This window comes from Strix uralensis, chromosome 9, assembly GCF_047716275.1.
Source record: "Strix uralensis isolate ZFMK-TIS-50842 chromosome 9, bStrUra1, whole genome shotgun sequence".
NCBI classification, from domain to species: Eukaryota; Metazoa; Chordata; class Aves; order Strigiformes; family Strigidae; genus Strix; species Strix uralensis.
Window position 1 is genome coordinate 11,714,797 of NC_133980.1, and position 23,018 is coordinate 11,737,814.

The 23,018-nt window shown below is 43.1% G+C and overlaps 1 protein-coding gene across 2 annotated transcripts in view; it reads right to left on the reverse strand.

Annotated features, from left to right (window-relative positions):
• Positions 1–23,018, reverse strand: part of DIS3L2 (DIS3 like 3'-5' exoribonuclease 2) — a 192,929-nt gene that overhangs the window by 108,555 nt on the left and 61,356 nt on the right. For both annotated transcript variants that reach the window (XM_074878691.1, XM_074878690.1), the window contains 3 exons: positions 11,897–12,003; positions 10,456–10,703; positions 3,521–3,694 (listed from right to left, as the gene is read on the reverse strand). In XM_074878691.1, the coding sequence (XP_074734792.1) occupies positions 3,521–3,694; positions 10,456–10,703; positions 11,897–12,003 (529 nt within the window). The remainder of the gene's footprint in view (positions 1–3,520; positions 3,695–10,455; positions 10,704–11,896; positions 12,004–23,018) is intronic.

The window sequence follows — 23,018 nt, forward strand, 5'->3', positions numbered from 1 at the left end:
TTCCTTTGCCCTGACCCCTCTTCTGTTCAGGGGCTGTATTTTGTCCCACACCATTGAAACACTAAGTACAAATCAAAGCAAACAAGGAAATGAAAACTACATGTTGAAACACTGGAAAAGACCAGAAAATGCTTGAAACTTTGCACCCATCAAAATTTGTCTCTGTGACACTAATCCTCCAATGTTTCTCTAGAAGCAGAAACCAAACACTTCTCAAACTTCTAATGAAAAAATACTAATTTCAGTCAACCTGAATAACAAAATGAGAACTCTGGTCCTATCTGTATTATCACATTTGAAGTCTCAGGAAGGGAAGTTTCCTCAACCACACTATTCTGATACTTTATGAAACTTCATGCTCTCTATAAAATACATTTGCAGTATGCAATGCCAACACCTAATACTTGCCTAGTGCTTTTCATTAGAAGTTTATGGTGCAAGCTGGGAGTGCCCATGAAATACTTGCCTAATTTTACAAACAGCTAAACCCATGCAGGTAAATAGCAGATGTCCATGGCAAAACTGTGCACCAGTGGCAAAGCAGAGAGTTAAATCAGCTAAAAGATTTCAAAGCCATCCACGAGGTTTGGATCTTCTCTGCCTTAAGTAATATTAAAATATTATGTAAACCTTTCTTTGTGAGCCATTACTGGAGAAATGAGGAAAAAAAAGATCTCTTGGAAGCAATTCTGCACAGGCTATGTAGGTGAGATCACAGTTGCTATCCAAACAGACTATGCATGGCAAGAACAGGCTTCCTGTAAAACTGAAAGACTTGCAGGAAGATCAAGGAACGTATTTACAAGATGGCATGGACAAAATATCCTTCCCTCCTCTTGCCCAGCCTCAGCAACTTGGTGAAACACATTGTCTCACTTTCATCTAAAACCACACTCACAAATGCCTCCGGTGCAGAACCTCTACCTCCGTGCTCTACACACTGACTCACAAACAGACCCGACCACACTCAGGACACTGGTTAGCAGAACACAGAAGTTACCTTTTGAGGAGGAAAGGGTCATTTCCCATGATGAAAGGAAACAAGGAAAAGTTACCTCAGGAAGAGGAAACACCCAAAAACCCAAGACTTTGCTCAAGTCTCGATTCCAAATCCCAAAAGCATGACACTAGAAAATTTACAGCACTGTGTTACAGAACTGGAGAGGATTTACTAGAGATGAAAATATTTTAAGGCAAACTCTAGCACATGTTTACTCTAGTCAGGCAAGCAATGTGTAAACTGAATTAAGATGAGCTATTTAGACGTGTTAACATGGTTGTTTCAAGAGAAAAGATGAGTCTTTATTTCACTGTAGTTTATCTTATATTGTACTCTGAGTACTGGACAGTAATCTGGGGAGTCTGACAGATCAACATGCACACATGCACAAAGTACAGCAAAGATGGGCACTGAACAGAGGCAGGTGCTGTTGAACACGGTGTGAGCTCCCCTGGAAAACAAGGCACAACTCCTGTGTGCACCCAGACCAGATACAGGTTCAGGTGTCTTCCTCTGGATGCTGGCCTGGGCCAGTGTGTACCAGCTCCTTGTATGACACTGCAGACCACAACACATTTATTGCTGACAATATGAAAGCTAATATTTAATATCAAGTTAAAGCCAAACTACCTTGGGACTCATAAAGAACAGTCTCTCAAGGTCTGATGGGTGAGACCAGAAGAGACAGCGGCCAGGTCTTCAACTGCAGGACTCCACTCAGCTACAATTCACATTACACTTGCTAATAAAACTCATCTCTTTCTGGGCAGACAAACCTCTCACTGTGAGGAAACAAAAAAGAAGACTCATCTGTGTTTTATTTTCCATAACTAGAAGTCTCATGTTATCTCCATATGTGTTTAGACCACAGACTAGTTAGTCAGCGGTGTGGCAGTTGACATTAAAAGGATTAGTAAATTAAGCTCAAATAATTGTCTTAAAAACTTTGACTGTTAAATGTTTATATTTGAGAGGATCAAAAGGAAATCTACTTTGTAGTGTGCACTGTGGTCGGGAAGGGGCAGAGAGGGATTTAAATGGCTTAACTGCAAACCTGTTATCACCTTGATAAGTCCCAATGTAATAATTCAGCAATAAAAGCAAGAAATGCACTTGGAATTTGTTTCCAAAACTGGTTGTCTGACTGGAAACAAGTCAAGCTCTTTATTTGCTAGAAGGAACTTGGTCAGAAGAAACAAAGAATGCTACTGAAATGTAGTCAAGAATATAAAATCAAACACTTTCCAGTGTCTTCTGAACTGAAGCATTCAGTATCTTTTTTTTTTAAAGCTACTTGAAGCCTACAGAGTGGATATCATATCTGAGAGTCACCACTAGTCAATCAGGAGTGTGATTCTCCCCTGAATTATTCCATTGTATGACAGTGGAAATCCAGTAAAGCTGAAGCAGTAAGGAGGCTGTAGGCTACAGTGCAGGATTAGGTCCAAAGTAACATCTGGAATCTGGGTACAGATACAAATGGCTGCAGTTTATCTGTTATCCACTCAAATTGCAAATGTCCATGCCAGTAACACAGATAAACTAAGAGGGAGAAGAGCTTGCTACATATATGCAGGTGCCTGTACCAGTGCAGTACCTTGAGGAATCAGGCTCAGGGGGCTGTTTCACCTCAGCAGTATGCAAGAAAGCAATGAATCTGCCAACTGAGACAGGATGCTCTAGCATAAGCAAGGGTGGGAGTGGAACACACCATATCATCTTAATAATGCATTTATTGTTTTGCTTTCTTGCACATTCCTTTATTGCAAAGTGAGGTTCTGAACAAATTACTTTTCTTTTGACTTTAAATCTTTTCTAGTAAAGAATCTCTGAAACCCGACACTTTGAAGCGTAGCAAATTCACGAGTTTTGGGTTGCCTGGCAATGTCACAGTGTCTACCACTCAACAGATCGTGGAGTTCCCAAAAGCTGGTGGGAGCATCACTAAGTTGCAGGGATGGCTAATGTGAGGTGGGTAGACAGCACAGAGTTGCCAGGCTCCAGGGAGGGACTGCATCTGCCAGCTGCTAACCTGATCAAGAGCCGTCATAAACTCCACATGACACCAGTTCTTTAAAACAGAGAAAAATGTTGAGACTAGACAGGAAAACGCAGGACAGTCTCTACCTGTGCTTAAGTTTCAAAGTAACAATGTCCAAGATCATTTGATCTGCCAGGCATTCAGAAAATCTCTGCTATAAAACTACCACTAAAATACGTAATACATTCCAGACAAAAACATAAAGCTTTCAGATTAGGTGCCAAACACCAAATTTTCAGTTTTCAATAGTTCTTTTGAGAAAAAGCCTCTTTGCCTCACAAAATACTTCTCCAAATTGCTGATCTTCTGGGTTTGTAGGTACTTTCAAAACCAGGTTTTTACATGCTAGCACAGGTAACATGTAATACAGTACATGTAATAAAGTCAGTGCATTTTCAAAGTGCAATGAGAGTAAAACAAACTAGCACAACTCTGCACCAACCCAAGGAGGAGTGTCAGACTACACTTTTTGTCATTACCTTAAATCTCTTCTTTTGGCCAGCTCTCCTGGTGAGATAACCCAGGGGAGGTTCTGAGGAAGACATTCCAGGGCTTCGGGGGAAAAGTCAGAGAAATCCACACCATACTCCGTCAGGATCCCTTCTGTTTCCGGCTCAATCTCCCCAGCCTGCCCAAGACTTTTGGCCAACTGCCTGCAGAAAGGAAGAAAGGGATGCTTTTTTTAAGTGTATGATTACAACTGTCATGTTGTTACTGTCCCCACAGAGAGGCTTGCTGAGCCCTCAAACATACTCTTTCACCCATTCACTTCTCCCTGAGTTTTAGCAGAAGACTTAGCAAGAATTCAGACCATACCATGACTTACGTCTGCTGGAGTTGCAAAACATTAGCCAGATACTACCCTGGGCTGCTTCGTGCATCTCATTTTAAGGAGATGTTTTATATTATTAGTGTGTTGCAGAGGTAAGAAAGTGTCAAATTTTAGAAAAAAATACATCCAACAGGGAAAAGAAAAGCAGAGCCCTCCACACAGGCAGCTCTAGTTTTACACATGGCTGGTTCCCTTGAGATTTTCCTTCCTTTCCTCACCACTGAAAAAGGTGACTTATCCATACCACCCAAAATAGAGAACAGATTCCCACTCAATTCCAGACAGCTCCCAGGGAGCTCAGCACACTGCTTTCCACCCTAGGATATGCATCTCTGCCTGGGCAAACTGATGCCCTATGAAGACAGAGGTGCAAAGAACCTTTACCACCTTCCTTACAGGAGTCACACACATAGACATGCCCACAGATCATCTTTCCAACCATTTTCCAGGCTCTTTCCAGGACCTAAACACTCCCAGTAGTTTGTCCCTCCTCTCCTAGCTAAACAGAAGCATCTGAACCAGGAGCTAACTGGAGAGGAGCTAACGATCTAGAAGCAAGTCATAGACAGAAGAAACTGTCTCCCACATGCTAATAGTCTTTGATGTATTCTGCACATGTGTGGATGAGGCTGCTGCTCTATTACGCTTAGAGAAAGTTTCCATCTGCTCCAGTGCAAACCCCAGTACATAATTGTCCAAGTGCTCTGGTGTCAAACAAGTGTTCAGCTCTGGACACAGCGTGCAAACTGGGACTCCAAAGGAGTGGGACACTTGTTCCCTCCCCAGCTGGTTACAAATACCACATGAGAACCTGTGTCCCAAGGTGGCTCCCCTTGTCCCCTTTCTCACCCCCTCAAATTGCTCTACAGTACATAGAGGTAAACTACTTTTTAATATACTGCCATTAGGGCAAATGGCACATTACAACCAATAGAGACAACACTTCTGACCCAAGAAAATTACAACTGAAATTAAGGCAAATCCATCAAAATATTACACAAAAGAGAGGGGTAATAACACAGTGCAAAAACAGCCACTCTAATAAGTGTTTTTCCACTGCATAAAATACACAATCATTATATTGATCCTTCTGCTTTAATTCCAATGAGTGAGAACAGGCACTAATTACTTTCCTAAATTGGGGCCAAAACAGTGCACTTGTCATTTGGACGAGCAAGATGCTCTCAGGGCTTCAAATGTGCCATAAAGCCACAGAACAAACCCCATCCGTGCAGCACAAGCAAGCCCATCTTCTTTATGGGAGCAAAGCTATCTCTCTTCACAACGGGAAGGGCTGCGTAATAAACCTGTCACATTGTGTAATATGCTGGAAAGGATTGCGCGCTTTGTGGCGTGGTAAATTGTAGAGTTCACATTGCCTAGCTTTAAAATAAAAATGAAAACAAGGATAAAAGATATTTCCCTCCATTGTTTCAATTTTATGTACAAACTGTACGGCAGAAATACGTGCACGTTTGGCATTGAGGCTGAGTTGTCTGTTCCTGCAGCTGGGTCCCAGTCTGATCCTTATTTTAATATAAATAAACGAGGCATCAGTTTTATCTCCTTCTCTCTCAGCAGTAACAATAACCCAGAGAAATCACCACTTCATTTCCTACGTCTAGTGTGGAGCTGGGAGACTGAGCAAGGACGAGCCCATGGGTCCACAGGCCCACCAGCACCACCAAGGATGGATTAAAAAAAAAAAAAAAAAAAGAGGAAAAGAGAGGACATGTTACCCTACCAAAAAGAAATGGCAAGGGCTTGAGTCTCAGGTGCACCTACTCATGGAAAGGCAGAGCTGGGAAGTGCACCAGGAGGGCGGCTGGATGTCTGCATGACAAGTCATGGAAAGCACCTCTGAATGCCAGAGTGCTTTCCAGCTCAGTCTTGAAACCCATGTTCTCTTGATCCGTTTACTGAAATTAGATTACGAACCGTAAGGGGTTTACCCAGAGGTTTGATATAGGACTAATATTTTTTTAATAGTAATTAACATTTGATTTACAGTGTTCCAGGGAACATTTCCCAAGTACCTTGAAATAAAAAGTGTACAACTGACTTTAATTGGGGCCATGTTACAGTCACGCAGACATGATGACTTGCATCAGAGCAAAATCTGACAGGACAGCATGTGATCAAAGGTAACGCATATAGGATCACCGATGGCCCTGGAGTAACAGCCAGGCTGTAAAATCACTCATGGGGCTCCACAGCCACCAAGGGTAGCAAGAATAGTTCAAGAGGCTTAATAAACAACAACAGGCACAGGGCCCAGCAGCAGTCAGACGTTCACTCCCAGGGAGTCATGGTGTCTGTGACACCCCAGGCTTGCGTGTATCTCTTTTTTAAATGTTAAAAGGTAAAAAAATTATAATGGTTACAGACGTAAACACTTTTCTGTGACGTTGATGGAGGAGCATTACCTTGAATTCCTTGAATACCCTTGGACTGATGTCAGACACGGTGGTAGTGTGCACCAACGGGAACATGCCATGGTTAAAGTGTTGGGCAGCACACAGCACAGGGTATTCTCACAGGGTATACTCACTGACTGCTCCGAGCTGCCGACACACTGGAGCTTGACCTCCCATGTGCGTGTGCCTGGGGTAGAGCCACACTCTTGCTGCCATCTTCCCCTTCACGGTGACATTGATCGCATCTATTCAGCCACCCATTTCTACAAACATCTGAACCCTCTCCACTCCCCAGACTCAGCTGAAGCTGGCCAACACGTTCAAAGGTTACATGATAAGAACTCTCCAAAAAGACAAAGCATAATTGCATAAGGCTTGTTTCCTTTGGAAAGACGGGCAGGCTCCCAAATGGGAGTGAATAACTTCCATGGGGACTTAACAACCTTACTCAGTCTCTCCTGGAGCAGATTTGTCCACAGTCATCCTACATGGAAGGTTTCTTTCAGCAGCAGCAGAACACCCTACACATCAGTAAAGCCACCACTCCTAGAAGAAGCTTGTACAGGAGCAGGAGAGGGGACAGTAAGGAAGGCCACCTGGCTGCTCCCACCACCCAGGGCCTGGAGCTCACAGGCAGAACTGTACAGGCTTGATAAAGTCAAAAGGTTCCAGTGGAGATGGGGAGATGGCTGCAGGGCTGAGCATCACAGAGACAGAGCTGTGTCACGGGAACTCCCAGCACCCAAGAGCACGGTCCAGCCCCACTCCACACCATGGAGCTGCCTCCCTTCAGCTGCCAGGCCACCCGCCATGGGAGCATAGGAGCAGCACGGTGTTCCCCACACAGATGGGGCCATCCCATGCTTCAGAGCAATACGGTGATCAGCTGTGCCAGGGGAATACAGCTTTACTGAGAGACAGTCCTATCTACAAGAAGGTGTTTTTCCAACAGAGCTACACTGCTCAGGGATCGGACCTTCCCTCGAGCCTTACAGTGAGCTACCCAAGGTATCTGGTCATTTCCCCTCACACCAAATACATTTGTGAATTAAAAAAACTGAATAAAATGCCAGAGAAGAAAGGAATTCAAGCCACTTGGATGGCTTTGGAAAGAGCATCAAGTGAAAGAACATCCTGCAACATTTCATTTTATTGCAAATGCCGTGACAAATGTTGTCACCTTGACAGAACAATATCTAAGGCCCTGAGCTCGAATAGACACAAGCCCCGTGAGACACAGAGGGAGTCAGTGATTCAACATTTTACTATTACTTTTTTTTTTAATAGTCCAATCCATCATCATATGTGGGGGTAGAAAGATTCCACCTTAACCACCTCCAAAAGTGCAGAGACATCTGGACTAAGACTCCAAACAGCTGTGGACTACAACACTGAAAAAAGTTTCCAGAAAATAACTGTATGTGGCAGTATCTGTAATATTTATCTGGAAAAGGAGAACATTTTAGAGCTGCTTTTCCTTTACCTGCTACCTCAAGCAGGTACACTTTAATGGCATTTCACTGGTAAAATCACTTCACATGCAGGAGGGAGCACAGCAGCACACGCTCAGGGCATTGCCAGTGGAACATGGAGCCATTAGTTCCTCCCTGCTCCTTCCCAGCACAGTCGGGGTGACAGGGTGGCCTTCAGAGGGGACAGTGTCTCACTGGTGACCACCAGGTGGCAATCACGACACAGAAACGCACCCCCCTCCCCAAAGGGACCTCCAGGGATTGTCAGGTTGCCCCTGTGCAGGTGACCACCCTGGATGGCCAGTGCCACCACCAAACTCTTGGCCAGGTCATCCCACTGCTCCAGCCACACGTGGTCACTGTGAAGACCAGACTATGCCATTAACTGTGCTTGGAAACCCGGCATTAAACTTCCCAGGGGAAAAGAAGAGCTGAGGAAGGTGTATGACCAGCCGGGGGAGTTCAGCTGCAGGATGGAGAATACCTGGACACAACCAAGGCATCCAGGGGAAATGAATGTCAACTATGGAGGGAGTTTCCCTTGTCATACTTCCAACAGACTATAGATGGTGTAGAGTGATGACCTTCAGGCTTTTTAGTCCAGACACCTTCAAAACTGTGGTGGTGCTGCTAAAGGGGTATCATGAAGTCTGTGGGTAGAAATAAGGGCTGCACAAGAAAGTTCAAAAAAACCAAGTGTGCAATGAGCTGCAGATCACCTGCTCTTCCCTCCTTCAGGTGGGCCACAACTAGCAACACAGCTTATAAACAAGCTTATAAACCAGCCCAAAAGCAAACAGGAACTTTTGGGACCTTCAAGATTCTGTGATTCTGTGATTCTGAGGTTTCCTTGTCCTTCAGTGTTTAAACAAGTATGTATTTATAGTTAAAAACAAAATGGGTCACCAAGGTTTTATGCTCCCATCTCCACAAGGCACTTACTGAAGTGCAACCAAGTCCCAGAGGAAACAGCTATGTATGAAGACAATCATGGACATTTTCTTTCCTGACAACACCCTTTACATCTTGGAAACTACCAAAACAGCCAGATGAGAATATACAATGTTGTCAGAAGCACAGATTAAAGATACACACATTAGCCAATGAAAAAAGACATTAGCCCATCCTCCTAACTTTCCCCGTTTCTGCTGAAAAGGGGGGGTTGTTCATGACAAGAATCCAAGAAGTACAATCACCCTCCAGTCTTTTCTCTGTTGGAGTCAAAGAAGACAAAGAAAATCTCTGCCAATAAGAAACTTAGTCACAGTGAAGTTCATAGCACAGCCAGCCCCTAGTTAAGCGGGGCTCAAAGGGAGGCCACTTCAGTTCATGCACTGCAGTTTAGCTAGGAAATACTGAGTGACTTAATGGCTCATGTGGCTCTCAAGGAGTACACGTGAAACTTGCTATTACTGGGCCCACAAAGGAGAATACAACTGATAAAAAACTTAAACTCAGGGAAACGGGGACTTCAGTTTAGTTTACTTTTAGTTCTAGGGCTGATAGATCTGTGCCAACATACTTAGTCTTAAAAAAAAAAATTAAAAGTTTTATGTAAGTTTTAACCTTCACCAGGCGTTTGAGTCAAGGACTCCAAAAACCACAGTGCTGACACTGTAGGTCAGTTGTGCTACCCCATCAGAATGGCTTTGCAAGGGTGAGAGAAAAGTTGGGCTTTATGCTCAACTCCCACTACCGCACATGCTCCAGATTACATACAGATCCCCATCACCTGCAAAATTTGACCACAGCATTGCCATAGGTCAGAGTTACCTACTCTAGAACACCAACTAAACCAGGACTACTCAGTTTTTCCCAGCATGACTGGGATTATGTTGGAAAACTGGGATTCATCAAGGTCCACCATTTCTTTTTGACACCCACTCAATAGAAAACAGCATGGCCACTCCAGGTGGGAGCTTGGCACACTGCAGCTGTTCCCAAGAAAAGAGTGAAAATGCTGAAAACTACAGGGTCTTCCTCATGGAGAGGCAACACAAACTTGCAATCTGGATCCAGCCCAGCATAGGTCATTTGTGTAGCCCTTGCTTAAAATCTCCTCCTTCATAGCAGTGCCTGCAATTTGAACTCTGGACAGCAGTGCCTCCTGAAACGCAGAGCATGCAACACCCTTCTCATCTGCTTCAGGAGATCTCTTGATTTCTAGTATCCCTCCTTGAAGCAACACAAATTTAAAACCACAAAAATCTGTGACTTCTTTCTAGTTCTTATCAGTTAAGGTTCAAAAACCAAAGATGAGCCCCACAGCTACTGATCTTCTTCCTCTGGTAACAGTCAAATGCCTACACACTGTGTACTACTCTTACACAAAGGGAGGAAAGACTGAAAGGCTGCCAGCACCCAAGGGTGCTTGTGCTGGTCAGTCTAAGTTCCCTCTGTGCTCCCTCCAGACTGCAAGCTCTTCTGAGCAAAGACTGTATGCTCATTAATGCTGTGATGTGCCAGCACACTGAAACAAGCCCCAAAAGAAACTAACATTGTGTAGCCATGAGATGAATTAGTAACAAGCTATCCTTAGCTTCATCACAGTTTATCCACCAAATAACAGAGGGATACAAGACAAGCATCTTGTTAACAGATTCCTGTCTGTATTGCATGTATCAAATTAAGTGAAACCAAGAACTCCCAACTAGAAATCTCAGTCATCTCTACTTCCAATGGCAGCCACATACCCTGTCGCAAAGTTGCTGTCTTCTTTCCAGTCCACTATGCGACAGATGAAGAGCATATTTGAATAGTCCTCAGGCCTGGTCACAAAGTCTTGAGGGCAATCAGCCAAGGATACGTAGGCCCTGGGCACTCTGTGGTCCACAGGTGAGAACATGGCACACCTTTTGAAGAGTTCACTGTTCTTGTCTGCCAGAAGCTTGATGAAGCCCGTAGCTGCTCGGGAATGCTTCTTTTCCAAAATATAGACCACCTGGAAGAAGCAAAGTTTTCTACAGTTAATACCTTCAGAGAAACTTATTTTCTTTAACAGAATAGGGATACACAGAGGCTTAGCAGAATATCTGGAAAAATCACAAGGCCTATATCATGTTTTCCCTCTGTGTGTATATGTGTGTGTGCATTTTTTAACTGAGTACCTATTTACAATGTATTTTCCTTGCCATCTTGCTCATGGCTATAGAAGAGCTAAGTGCCTTCCAAGTGCTAGCTCTCTACAGCAATTTTCTTGATTACAGAACAAAACCAGACAAGAAGCAGATGCTTCCAAAGGCAGGGAATTAGCCACAACATACAAGCAACTCCTGTAAAATCTTTCATTTGTATCCTCGGCCTGTGATTTCAACATTCAGTGCATAACAGGCCAGTCCAAAAATGGTACCGCTGGCGGATCCAATGCTAACCACAGGAAAGGATGTGCTGTGGGGAATTTGGCAGTTCTCTCCTCCTCTCTGTGCTTTCTGAAGTTAGGGGTTATTTTACCTTTATACAAGATGGCTTTGAAAAGAATAATAAATTACAATATCACTAAATAATTGCTCCAGAGAGGTGTTCATCCAGGCTATATTTTTGTAGACCATAATAAATCACTGGATAACAGAAACATTATAGCTGATTTCCTAAGCTTATACAGAAGCGTTCTTCCAGAAGGTTTCAGAAGCTGCACCTCTGTGCGGTTCTGAGCGCTGGAATTGCCACGCTGGATGAGACCAGAGGGCAGCCCAGCCCACAACAGGGACCAGAATCAGAGGTTGCAAGGGAAGACACAAGATGTTGAGGAGACCTGACCCAGCCTGACCCAGTAGTCCTTGTCTGGTCTCTTCACATTCAGATTGACTCAAATCTTGAACCAACAGCACTAGCAGCCTTTCCAAAATCTGTAAGAATTAATTCTGACAACTTTGGATAGCCTGACACTCATATTAGTATCCAATCTTTTTCCTGAATCTTGCTAAGTAATTTTGCGTAACAAACAAAGGGAATTTAAACTAGGATAATTGGTAAAAATAACAAGACACTTGATTTTTATCAGATTGGACAATTACTCTTTGAAACAGGGAATGAGATTCAAAGATCAACAGATGGAGACTACAGGGAGGCCAGGGCTGGTCTCCTTCAGCCTTTGGGAGTACACACGTGCTTGTCTGCTACTCGCCACAGAGTTACCTTGGCTGTCCTTTGAAGAAACTTATCTGGGAGGAGCCTGGGATCATTCACCTTGGGTCCATCATTTTGCTTTGTTCTGTGCACACCGCTGATCCCAACAGCATTCGCTGCATCAAACAAACACAACAGTTACTGTAGCACATTTCCATGGCAAATTCTTGTTGGGTCTTTGCTGTAAACTACAAGGTGCAGGTAGTAGACTTGTTTGAAAGGAAGAAGATCTCTCAAGTGTTAGAATAGCCAAGCATGAAGCAATTATTATTTCTCCAGACTACGGCAGAAAGCAGATATATGTTCACTTACCATGCAGATCTGCTGAAAAACAAGAATCAAAATAAATCCCAACTTTACAAGTAGAACTATACCAGCTATAATAAACAAAATGGTGGAAAACACATTCTGCTTATTAAATACTAAGAACTACATGAATTTCCTGGCATTTCTTAGTTGAAGTAATTAACATTATATAAGTAGTCCTTTAAGTACATACATTCATTTAATATTTATCTTCCTTCAAAAATATTATGCAAGGTTATAAAATGCATGTTAATCTTTAAAACTTAAACCATATCCACTAAGCTGACCCTCTTCAGCTGTGGACCAGGATTATGAGAAAGTCTTATGAAAGTAATCACTATATATGACAAACAGCTCCCTCCCCCTGAAATCTCTTGACCAGATACCAATAATATTTAAATCAACTGTCAACTAATTTCTAGTTTGCAGTTTTCAAATATTCAAGTATCTGAGTTTGGAAGTATCTGCTATAGATGGCTGGCACACTGGATGCATTTAGTGTTTACAAACATCCAAAGTGGTCTTTGCCATGGAGAAGACTGGGACCGGTCCCTTCTTGAGCTGCATCCCTGCTGAGAGCCTGTGGTTACTGCTCTGACAGAATTTTTCAGATGCAAACATCCATGTGCTCTTGTCTGGAGGGCTCGTGGAAGATGGCCGCTTTTTTCCACTTGTATGGCAATCACATCCATCTCATGCACATGTGCCAAAATCAGGCCTTGAGTGTTCAAAAGAAATTTTGCTTTCTTAAAGAGAGACCGTGGCACTAACTGCAAGTTTCAAGGGACGTAGCTGTCACTGTTTCCCTTAGAAGACATGAGATAAAGCAACGTTTGGCTGAAGACTGTTCTCCAGCAGGCCAACGGCGCTCATGAACGTGAGAAAGCCTCAAAGGAGAACAGCGGTGACAGGCAGACCCTGGCCCCCGGACGACACCCATCTGTCCCGCAGGGACTCTCAACAGAGGCTGCTGGTGACATGACGGATGAAGGGGGCTGGGCTGTGGGAGGGGAGGCTGCAGCTGCCAGCAGCACGAAGCAGTGCTGGGGCGCTGGGGACCGGTGCTTGAGGGGAGCTCGGGTGGCAACGGGGAGCAGCAGCTTGCCCCGAGGGGAACGGCTGTGCACCACCATCACGAGGGCACGTTCACAGATGGTCCTGCTGCTGCGGATGGCCTGGCTTGCCTTCGGGCAATGTCACCCCAGCAGTCGTTTGACAATGACAGCTATGGCTCTAATGACAAACTCTGGTTCTCATATGCCGCTAATTATCCCCAGCTTTGCCTTCTGATACAAAGCTCTTCAGACTTCGCCTCTCCCCAGAGATCATCTTTTTCAGAAGAATCTAAGTGATTTTAATTTTATTTTATCTTTACTGACTTGCTAGCAAGGCCGAGAGGAGGATGGACAAATATTCAGGGGTTTAAGTAAAAATCTACTTTCCTAAAAAAACCAGCAGTAGTAGCAGCAGCAAACTCATTTCTCTTTTGCTTATACAGAAATGAACTCAGATTTGCCACAACCAGCATTACTAAGAGATAAAACTACCCAGAGTTTCATGGTGACAAACAAGTTGGGGAAAAACATTGCTGAGATAATTATAAATAGTTTAAAAAGTGGGGATACCCAAGTTACCTCATTGGCTTACCTCCTCTAAGGTCTTTGCCAGCTAGAGGTCATACCAGGCAATCGGTTAGTAAAGAATAAAAGCAAGGAGCTGTTTTGTTTTCTTATAAATCTTCAAGCCATCAGTTAATAGTCATAGGTTTACAGTGTGCCAACCATAAAGACAGCTAGGAGAAAGAACAGGACGATCTGGAACAAAGAAACACTGGCAGGGGCAGAGGACAAGGGTAGGTTGGTAGCCTTCCAAAGGCCATGCCTTCAGGCACACCTGCCACAAGCCCAGGGCTTTACTGGAGTGAACTCTTCCCCACTGAACGGCACATACTGGTTGGAAGAGAAACCAGACCTAAACATGTTTGGGAAAAAAGAGAGAGCTGCGTTCGCTGCTTTCCCAGTGTAGCAGAACAACAGCAGCGACTCAAGGTCCAGCAGGCAAGAATGAGAAAAGCACCAGGAACCATGTGAGGAAAATGCCCTTGTTAGCACTGCCTTCTTTCCACTTATCCTTCCAACTCCCATTTCTCCAAAATGTCACTTGCATTTTTTCACTGAAGCAGCTTTCCCTGTCAACAAAGGAGTCAGTGATGTCCCTGAGAGGTATCACATACACACATGCAAAAGCACAGAGGCACCAGGAGTGAACTGTCATGAGGAGCACAGCAAATGGGTGACCAGGGTTCCTTTGCCTGGAATGAAGAACATGCAGGGCTGGGGCACTGCCCCCATCCTGCTGAAGCTGAGCCCCATGTGAACCCAGTACAGATACCAGAAAGCATCTAAATTCTCACTGTGGCACATGGTAGAACTTGCCTTTTTCCTTCACAACCAACATCAACCAGGGGCTTTTGGCTGGCTGGAGAGCACCTTCTTCTTCAGCGGTCTCTCCAATTTCAGTATCCCACCCCAAAAATCCTGGGATTATTAGAGACTCCAGATGACAGAGCCTAGGATCTATAACTGTACCATCAACAGAGAGAAGGAAGGAAGCAAATCCCAGCCATCTACTTATTACTTACCCATCTTTCTTAATCAACTTTAGTATCTAAAAGGTCATCACATACATTTATTAATGGGGAACACTCCTGAAACAAGGGACAGGGAAGAAGACACACAAGGAACTCTGTACTCCTGGGGCCAAGAGATGTGGGCTTCTCTATGGCTTGTACCTGCTCCTTATGAAGTCAAAATTCTATTGGTACCGGGGCTACGTCTAATGCTCAGAGGTCTACAATAGCAGAGCACCAGCCACATGGGCGCCCTGTGACAAACCCCTCTGCTCAGAAAGGACAATGACCCAGATCCAACGTCCACCTGGGTCAGTTGTCAAATTACCTCACAGAATAATCTGCTGAGACAGTCTGGTACCCAAGTCCCCTAATTACACTTCTGACAGTCCCTGTCCTTCATCGCACATCCCCCTTCCCTCCAGTGAAGCTGGAACTTGGTGGGTGGGCAGAGGGGGTAGATATCAGGGCCTCATCAGAGCCTGGTGGTCTAGAAGATCTGAGCTGGGAGACACAACATCTCCCACAACAGGGCTGAGCCACTGAGGCATCCTAAAGGAGAGTTAACTTGTGAAAGGAGAAGGATTTCGAGCAGGGGAGGTGGGAAGAAACTCCTTGCATTATGCCAAACTAAAAATGAATTATTCTGACCCCTTTACTGCAGTGGTTATCCAATGACCATTCAATATTTCCACCCTGGGCAAAGACATGTTTTCTGAGAAAGATTTACTATGTTAGCTTGGGCAATACTTCATAAGCTTATCTTACAGTGAAAACACACTTCAGCAACTAGGATCCAGTGAAACTGCATTATAATCTCAGTGTTTTCCTTTCAGCGATTATCTGACAAACCAAAACTGTAATAGTCTTACTTTAAAAAAAATTAGGCACTAGATACAAAAAGCAACTCAAATTAGTTATGTTATTACCAACAAAGTAGATCCAGGACACTTGGAATTTGTCTCCCTTTATAAGAGATCAGTTTAGGCAGCTTCAATACACACTTAGATTTGCCTGACAGGCATTCCTAGGTCAAATGTTATTTTTTTTTAAAGCCCCCCAAATTTCCTTTTACAATTAAATTACCATGACATTAATAGGTGGCCAAAGTGGAGCAAAAGTCATCAGGCTAGAATTCTGATTACTTGTGACAGATCCAAAATTATTTTCACTAGGTTTGCATTGGTCACTGTGGAAATTTGCAATTCTGTCCAAAAAGAATACAATTAAAGATGCAATATCCACTTGCAAATGAAAATATATCACAGTTTCAGATCTCAAAAACAACTCACTGGAAAAAAAAAAATCTCCCTGCCTGGATGGAAAGAAACAAGTTTTTTTAAAAAAATAGTTCAATGTTTGATACTTCAGCTAGGAAAAAAAAAATCTACTTGAGAAGTTAGTTGGCTCACTCTACATGGGCATATCTAAGAATACCATCAGAAGGCATTATTGATATGAAGCTTTTAAAAAAGAAAATACTGCTCCTCAGTTTACTGCTCACAGACCAGCACATCCATAAACCTTTCAATAGCAAAGTCTACTACTTACTAATGAAGAAACAACACTTAGCTTCTCTGATGTCTGCTCCAATAATCAGTTTTCAGCATATTCTGGTTTCATACCAAATACATACAGGAAATGGTGTAAAACAAACCAATTTATTATAAACGTCTCAAGGATTGTGTGTGACACTCAAAAAGGACATGTTTTTGGAAGTTCTGTCTATATCAATACAAGAAGCACACGGAAATGAAAACTCCCTTCTACCAAAAAGCAATACATTCAAATGCATGCACAGATTTGCCCTGGGTTACACTATTCTGCTACAATCTTCATTTTTAGGGACAATGAGAAGGAAACATGTTGCTGTTTAGAAGACAGTACAAGGGCTCTTCACATTCTGCCACCGATGTTTATTGGCACAGAACAGGTTTTTCCTCTGGAACACAAAACTGATGGTAGGAACCAGTGGTTTACATCATGCTTGGTCCTCCCTTCACCAAGTAAACCAAAATGTAATTTTTTGAGGATCAAGGCAAAGTGATCTGGTTTCTTAGAAACACCTGTCCCTAGCTGGATGATTTCAGTTCCTACAAAGTTATTTTGGTACCTACAGAGGTAGGAGCTCTGAACTTCTGATCTTGGCAGATTTCTTCTCCATGGAGTCCACAGTACAGAGGTCCAAGTGAGCTCTCTCTGAAGTCTCACCTAGTAAACCAAAGGTCCTACGCCAAAAGGTGGGGAGGAAGGAAAGTGCCGTTTCACTTGGTATCAGGTACTTTCCAAAACTGGAATTTATTTTAAACAGGCTATAAGAAGGCTCGCTTAGGAAAATATTGTGCAAGAAACAGTACTTTGTGAGTATTTATATCTCCACACACAGAGCTTTCCACCTGTGATGGAGGAAAGACAGGTAGTTCACCGTGATGAGACTGTTAAACCAACAGCTTTGTAATGTAACACATGCATTCTGTCCAATTCAGCCTAACAACTCCCAAGTGCAATGCAAGAGGGCTCTGCAAGTAAGAAGCAAAGCCGCCCCAAACTATGCAGCACTCCCGAGTTGTCTCATCACGGATCTGTGTGTCTAATGAACAGGACTAAGTTCCTTAGAGATGTTTATTTGGAATAGGCATTTAAGCAGACTCACCCCGCCACAGCTGTTCATGTCTAAACACCTGAACTCACACACCTGCATGCCCAACGGCACACTGAAAATGAGGACCAGGAGACTCAGATGATTAGCAGGAAGAGTTTTTGAAAATGTACAGGCGAGAGGAGACCCTCAGAGAGGGAGAGGAAAGGCATAATGGATGCATACAGCAGAGAGACATGCATCTGCAATAACACAGAGCAAAGGCAATGTGAAGAGGTGAGTATAGCTGGCTTCCTTATACATGCAACACAGCCAAGCATATAATTATTTACTTATATTTAGCCACCTCCATGAGGAAGGATGGAAGAGATGGCAGAATGATGAGACAGGAGCGTCACCTTTCCTTAGAACCCTCCAAGCCTGATCCACAACAAAGATTCAACATCGTTTTGGGAAGCTGCCATCTAGCCCAACAGATCAAACTGCAGCTGTCCCAGTAGCCACATAACATTACTACAACCACAGCACAGGTACTCAGGCCTCCTGGCCCTCTCACATCCTTGACAAACTGCCAGTCAAGAGGGGGCTTGGAAGCTTTATTGCAACAGAATTAAACCTTGAAAATATCAGATAGTGTTGCAGTCTACATAAATACAGTTTTATCACATTAACAGTAAGTAAAATTAAAATGTTACAAAAACATTTCCATTGAGTGTTTTGCCTATCTACTTAATGTTCTTCCTTCCTGCATGTGCATTTGTTCCTAAAGTGTGTGTGTCCAATTTTACTATTGCATGGAAAATATGTTAGCTGAATGAATCCTAATCTGATTCATCCTGGAAACCTCACTGCTAACAATGACCATACTCTAATACGTTCAGCTTCACACCCAACATTCATTCTCAGTATCATGCCCTCTCACTTACTTGACCTAAATTTCTGACTCAAAGGAGAAATACATGTGAATTCAGGAACATACAGTAATATGCTGAACTTAATCTAATTCCTGTTATCTAATTGCATAAGTTTTGGGGAGGTTTGGGGGGGGGGGTTTACCTTACTTAAGAAGTCATTTTGGTGTCAAGATAACTTACTAGGGAAGAACAGCATAAGAGGCTTTCCCAACATTAACCTCCATTGCAGGCTTCAGCTGTGCAACAAAAGAATAACTGGAGCTTATTCAGCCTGTAGCATTTAATCAATGCAACTGTAAAGCCCAATTTGTTCAATACCAGTAGAACACTTTTCTTAAGTTGCTATGCTGTTTATTCTTCAAGAAATCTATGCTCTCATTTAAGAAAAGTTATAGCAACAACCAAAAGAGCTAGATCCAGAGACCCACAAACATGAACTTAGGATAAACTAATACAGAGCTCAAGCAGCTCCAACCTAAAGTCTCAAGCAGCTGAAACAGCTCCAGCTTCTCTGCTGGTTTTCTAAGCTTCAGCAGAGTGAAACCGATCTGATTTTTGACAGTTCCACCTCAAGGATTTCTATTAAAAGCCGTGTAACTGAGAAGATTTCCTGGTGAGCTTTCACTCTGCTGTGGCCTAGAAATGTTAAGAGCTATGCAGTGGAGATGATCCATCTCCAGAAAGCTGCAGGCTAGGAAAGAAGCATGAAGACTCCTTTAAAGCACTCAGAGTGAATGAGAGCCTCTGAAGAGGAGGGAGAAGAACATTTATTCCTTCCAGCAGCCAGTGATGTTGGCGGGCTCCAAATTTGTCAGAGATTTCATGGCAGCTAAACTGAAAGAAGGGGGAACCTGAGCAGAGCAGAGGGACATGTGGTCCAGATTCTCATCACCATCATCCTTTCTCTACCAGCCTTGGCCAAGGAGAGGAATCATAGTATCTCTATAAACTCTGCCTATGCCAATAAGAGACACTGCTAACTGCAGGACTCAGGTGCCAGAGGAAGACACAAAAGGGAGGTAGGCACCTTGTCAAGCTTAAAAGGAGAGAGAGAAGGGACAAAAGCACAATAGGGGGCATGGAAGTGCATGAGAAGTGCAGAAGTCCAAAACAGAGATTAAACTCTAGATTATAAATACATTTTTCTCCTTTGCTAGAATGATCCAAAATCTTTCTTAGCATTAGAGCATCATCTTGAGAAAATAATTGCTTAATGCATTATCACACAAACATACAGTGAAGTTACCAAATGCTACCACTTCCATTGAGCCAAGCAATCCTGAAATATCAGTAACAGCCTCCAGTCAGTAGCAGTGTGGATACCGAGCAATTTTAGGTTATAATTTCTGACTTTACCAGGGCTACTAGAGACTGACAATCACATCTGACTTGAAAAGAGATCGACCAGCATCCACCTAGCCAATGCTGAACAGACAGGGAGACAGGAGCAAGTTCTGCAGCAGCTCCAACCTAAATTCTGTTGACTCTACCTATTAACCATCAGCTATTCAATTCAATTTTCCATCACACAATTGGCTGAGTTAGCTCTCAGTTTACTCTGCCTGTAAATGAGCTATTTCTATTCAAACTTCATTACGTCAAGGCAGTGAGCAAGCCTCGGACATTCACATATTCAAACTCTGATTTGCAGAAGTGTAGGTGTAAGTGGAAATCCTGAACAAACACAACTATCTGATTGCCAGGGCAGCCAGTCCACCAACTTGATGACTTCTGTGAGGCACACCATGGGAAGCAGGATATTCTGTGTATCTGGTAAAGTAAGATCTCTCACGAGAAGATTTGAAAAAAGCTGAGCAAACTAGTTTGACAAGGATCGCTTTTGGCATAGTGGCACGGTTTACAAACTTTTATTGGAATATTCTTTCGCTAAGAAAGGCTGAGGCACTTTTATGAGCACAGCTGCCATTCTGAAGAGTACAAGTAGCTGCTACTGTTCAACTGCTGATGTTTCTTTATCAGAGTAATCTGATTCCAATAACAAAAGGCAGCTCACATTTGTATGAAACTCATGTGACACGCAAGTCTGTGTAGGGATACAGCATCGTAAAGTTTTCTGTACAGAACATTTCGCACCTTTCCTGGGTTGGGAGGATACAGAAAAGTTTCTATTTTTTATCACATATTGAAATGGAGTATAAGGAAAATACTTCTACTGCAGTGACGAGTCACAGAAATAATATATTCTAGCTTAGTACTAAGTGATAAGATAAAAGTTACATTACCTCTGTTGCAGTAGTCAATGTGAATGAGGATTAAAGAAGAGAGTTACAGACCTGGCAAAGGTCATGTCAACTGGTGGATGACTTCTCTGGATAGCAGTGACACAGAATAAGTTGAGGTCTCAGGGTAAAACACAGAGGACTTGCAGGTCAATACCAAGCACTATAGAGAATTAATCTTTTCTGTGTACACAGTGTTGCTCAGACTAGGGTCAGGGTGCTATTGCCTTGTTCTCTGCCTGTATTTCAACAGGGCATAGAAACTCCACAGGGTTTGAAGGACACTAGTAAGAGAGCTGAGAAACCTTCTTCAGGGTGCTCATTCTTACTGTCTTTGTAGAGAAAAAAAACCAGAAAGTTTGTTCAGCATGCAGAGATACTTACACCTTGGAAATACAGCTGAAAATGCAAGAGAAAAGAGATTTCCAACTTTGCTAAAAAAGTCCTACGTCCAGTGACCAAAACTTAACATAATCTAACTTGGGAACAGGACAATATTGCTCTTTGTGTAGAACGGTATGCTGGAGAGGAAAATGGCTCATCACATCCCAGATCAGAGACTTTTCTGAAAATAATCTTTAAACCAACTTCTTTGCAAGAAGAGTTCAGAAAAGCAGAGCAAACTCGTTTGACCAGGACAGCTTCTGGCAGAGTGACACCAGTTATGAACTTTTATTTAAATATGCTTGAGCAAAGCAAGATTGACACGCTTTTATGAGCACAAGAACTGTCAGAAAGTACAGGGGCTGAGAATTAGGGTGAATGTGATGGTCCCTTCACTTCTGTGGACTTCCCTCTTGCTTATCCCATCCCTCTGGGGTCTTAGGAAGAAAGGAAGGCCAGGGAGCACAGCTCTCCTAACTGCAGCATTCAGTGAATACAGATCCAACATCTGAGTCTCAGTCTGCAGCCCCATGCAGAACAATTTCTACCAGTTTGCTTTAAGCCCCACAGAGGCATAGGAAGTCCAACGTACAAGGACTTCAGGGAAACTCAGTCCACTCAAATCTGGGCCGTAATGAGCGTACACAATGTTTCGTGCTTCAGAGCTTCTGACAGCAAGGGTCAACCCCAAATTCTTTGCCCCAGCGTGTAACTAGAGATGGATGGGGTGATGGTGCAGAGGAACAAAGAGGAACAAAGCCACAATGAGGGATGGGACACAAGCCAGGGTAGAAAAGATATCAAAACAGCCTCTGCACTTCCAGGGTGACCCAGAGTGCTCTTATTTGAATGACATGTCTACTTTCATTCTTCATGGTTCATTCTGACCATCAGCAGCAGAACAAATAAGCCAGCAACAGAGATATTGCATAATTCTACTCCTCCATCACAGAGGACAAAAGCCATCTTGAAACTGTGAGGCAGCAATCTGCAGAGCTTGTGTATATGCACAAAGATTTGAGCACTGTCTCAACATGATTATGGTTTTTTTCCCCCAGAGTGAGTACTCTAATGATTCTATTAGAGTAGCTATGGATATTTTTCACCACCAGAAATCTGGTGGTTTTTTGTCTAGTTTGGATTTTGTTTAGGTCATATATATATATATGGATCTTTTTAAATAAATATACCCATATACACATACATATATGTATGCATATACATACATACATAAAGTGCGCATGAGAACATGATAGACTGTTTCTTGATTGTATTTTATTAAATATGATACCCTTGATGGCATCTTTGTCCAGCTTGAAACCTTCAGACTTCCTTATATTAGGGAAAAAAAGAAGAAAGCCCACTACAAGTGTTCATTTAAGAGTTGCACTGGTCACAAATTATTTCTCCTGCTTCCTTCTGTGCATAAACCCATGCAATGAGTCTGTGTAATAAACCCTACAAAGTCATGCTCTCAGGGAAAGTAAGTAAAGCACTGGTTTTGGTGGGTCAGCCAGAAATCCCCCCATGGGATATCATCTCCCATCCACCCCTCCGTGTTTTGCTGCAGTAGTTGTTTCCAGCAGAAGGGATGTAACATAAATGAAAAGGCTCATACACAGTTAGCTTGAAAGGAAAGTTCAACAGGCAGCATCAGCCAAGCAGCCCTCCCAGGGGAGGCCCACGTTACACAGGGAAGGGCACTTCCACTCACTACCATCCAACTGTGAAAAGCACTTTCTTCCCGATGCCGGTACCACATTCCAGTGCATGGCCTTAGGAAGTCCAGCAGATATTATCCTCTAAGGCTAAGTTCTGCCTTGAAAAATTGTATGTTTCGTCCTTTTAAAAAAGCATTTTGAGCCACACCTGTGAAGGCTGAGTTTGGCAGGATCTTTTCTTTTTTCATGACAGTTATCACTGATGCTAGAATAACTATAGCTGTTTTCCAGGCAAGACTTAAAATCTGGATAAGTGATGATATGAGAAATTGCATGAAAGACAGGAAACAAGCCAAAGCAATCATCAACTGCTCAAAAACACCTTCAGAAAAAGCAGC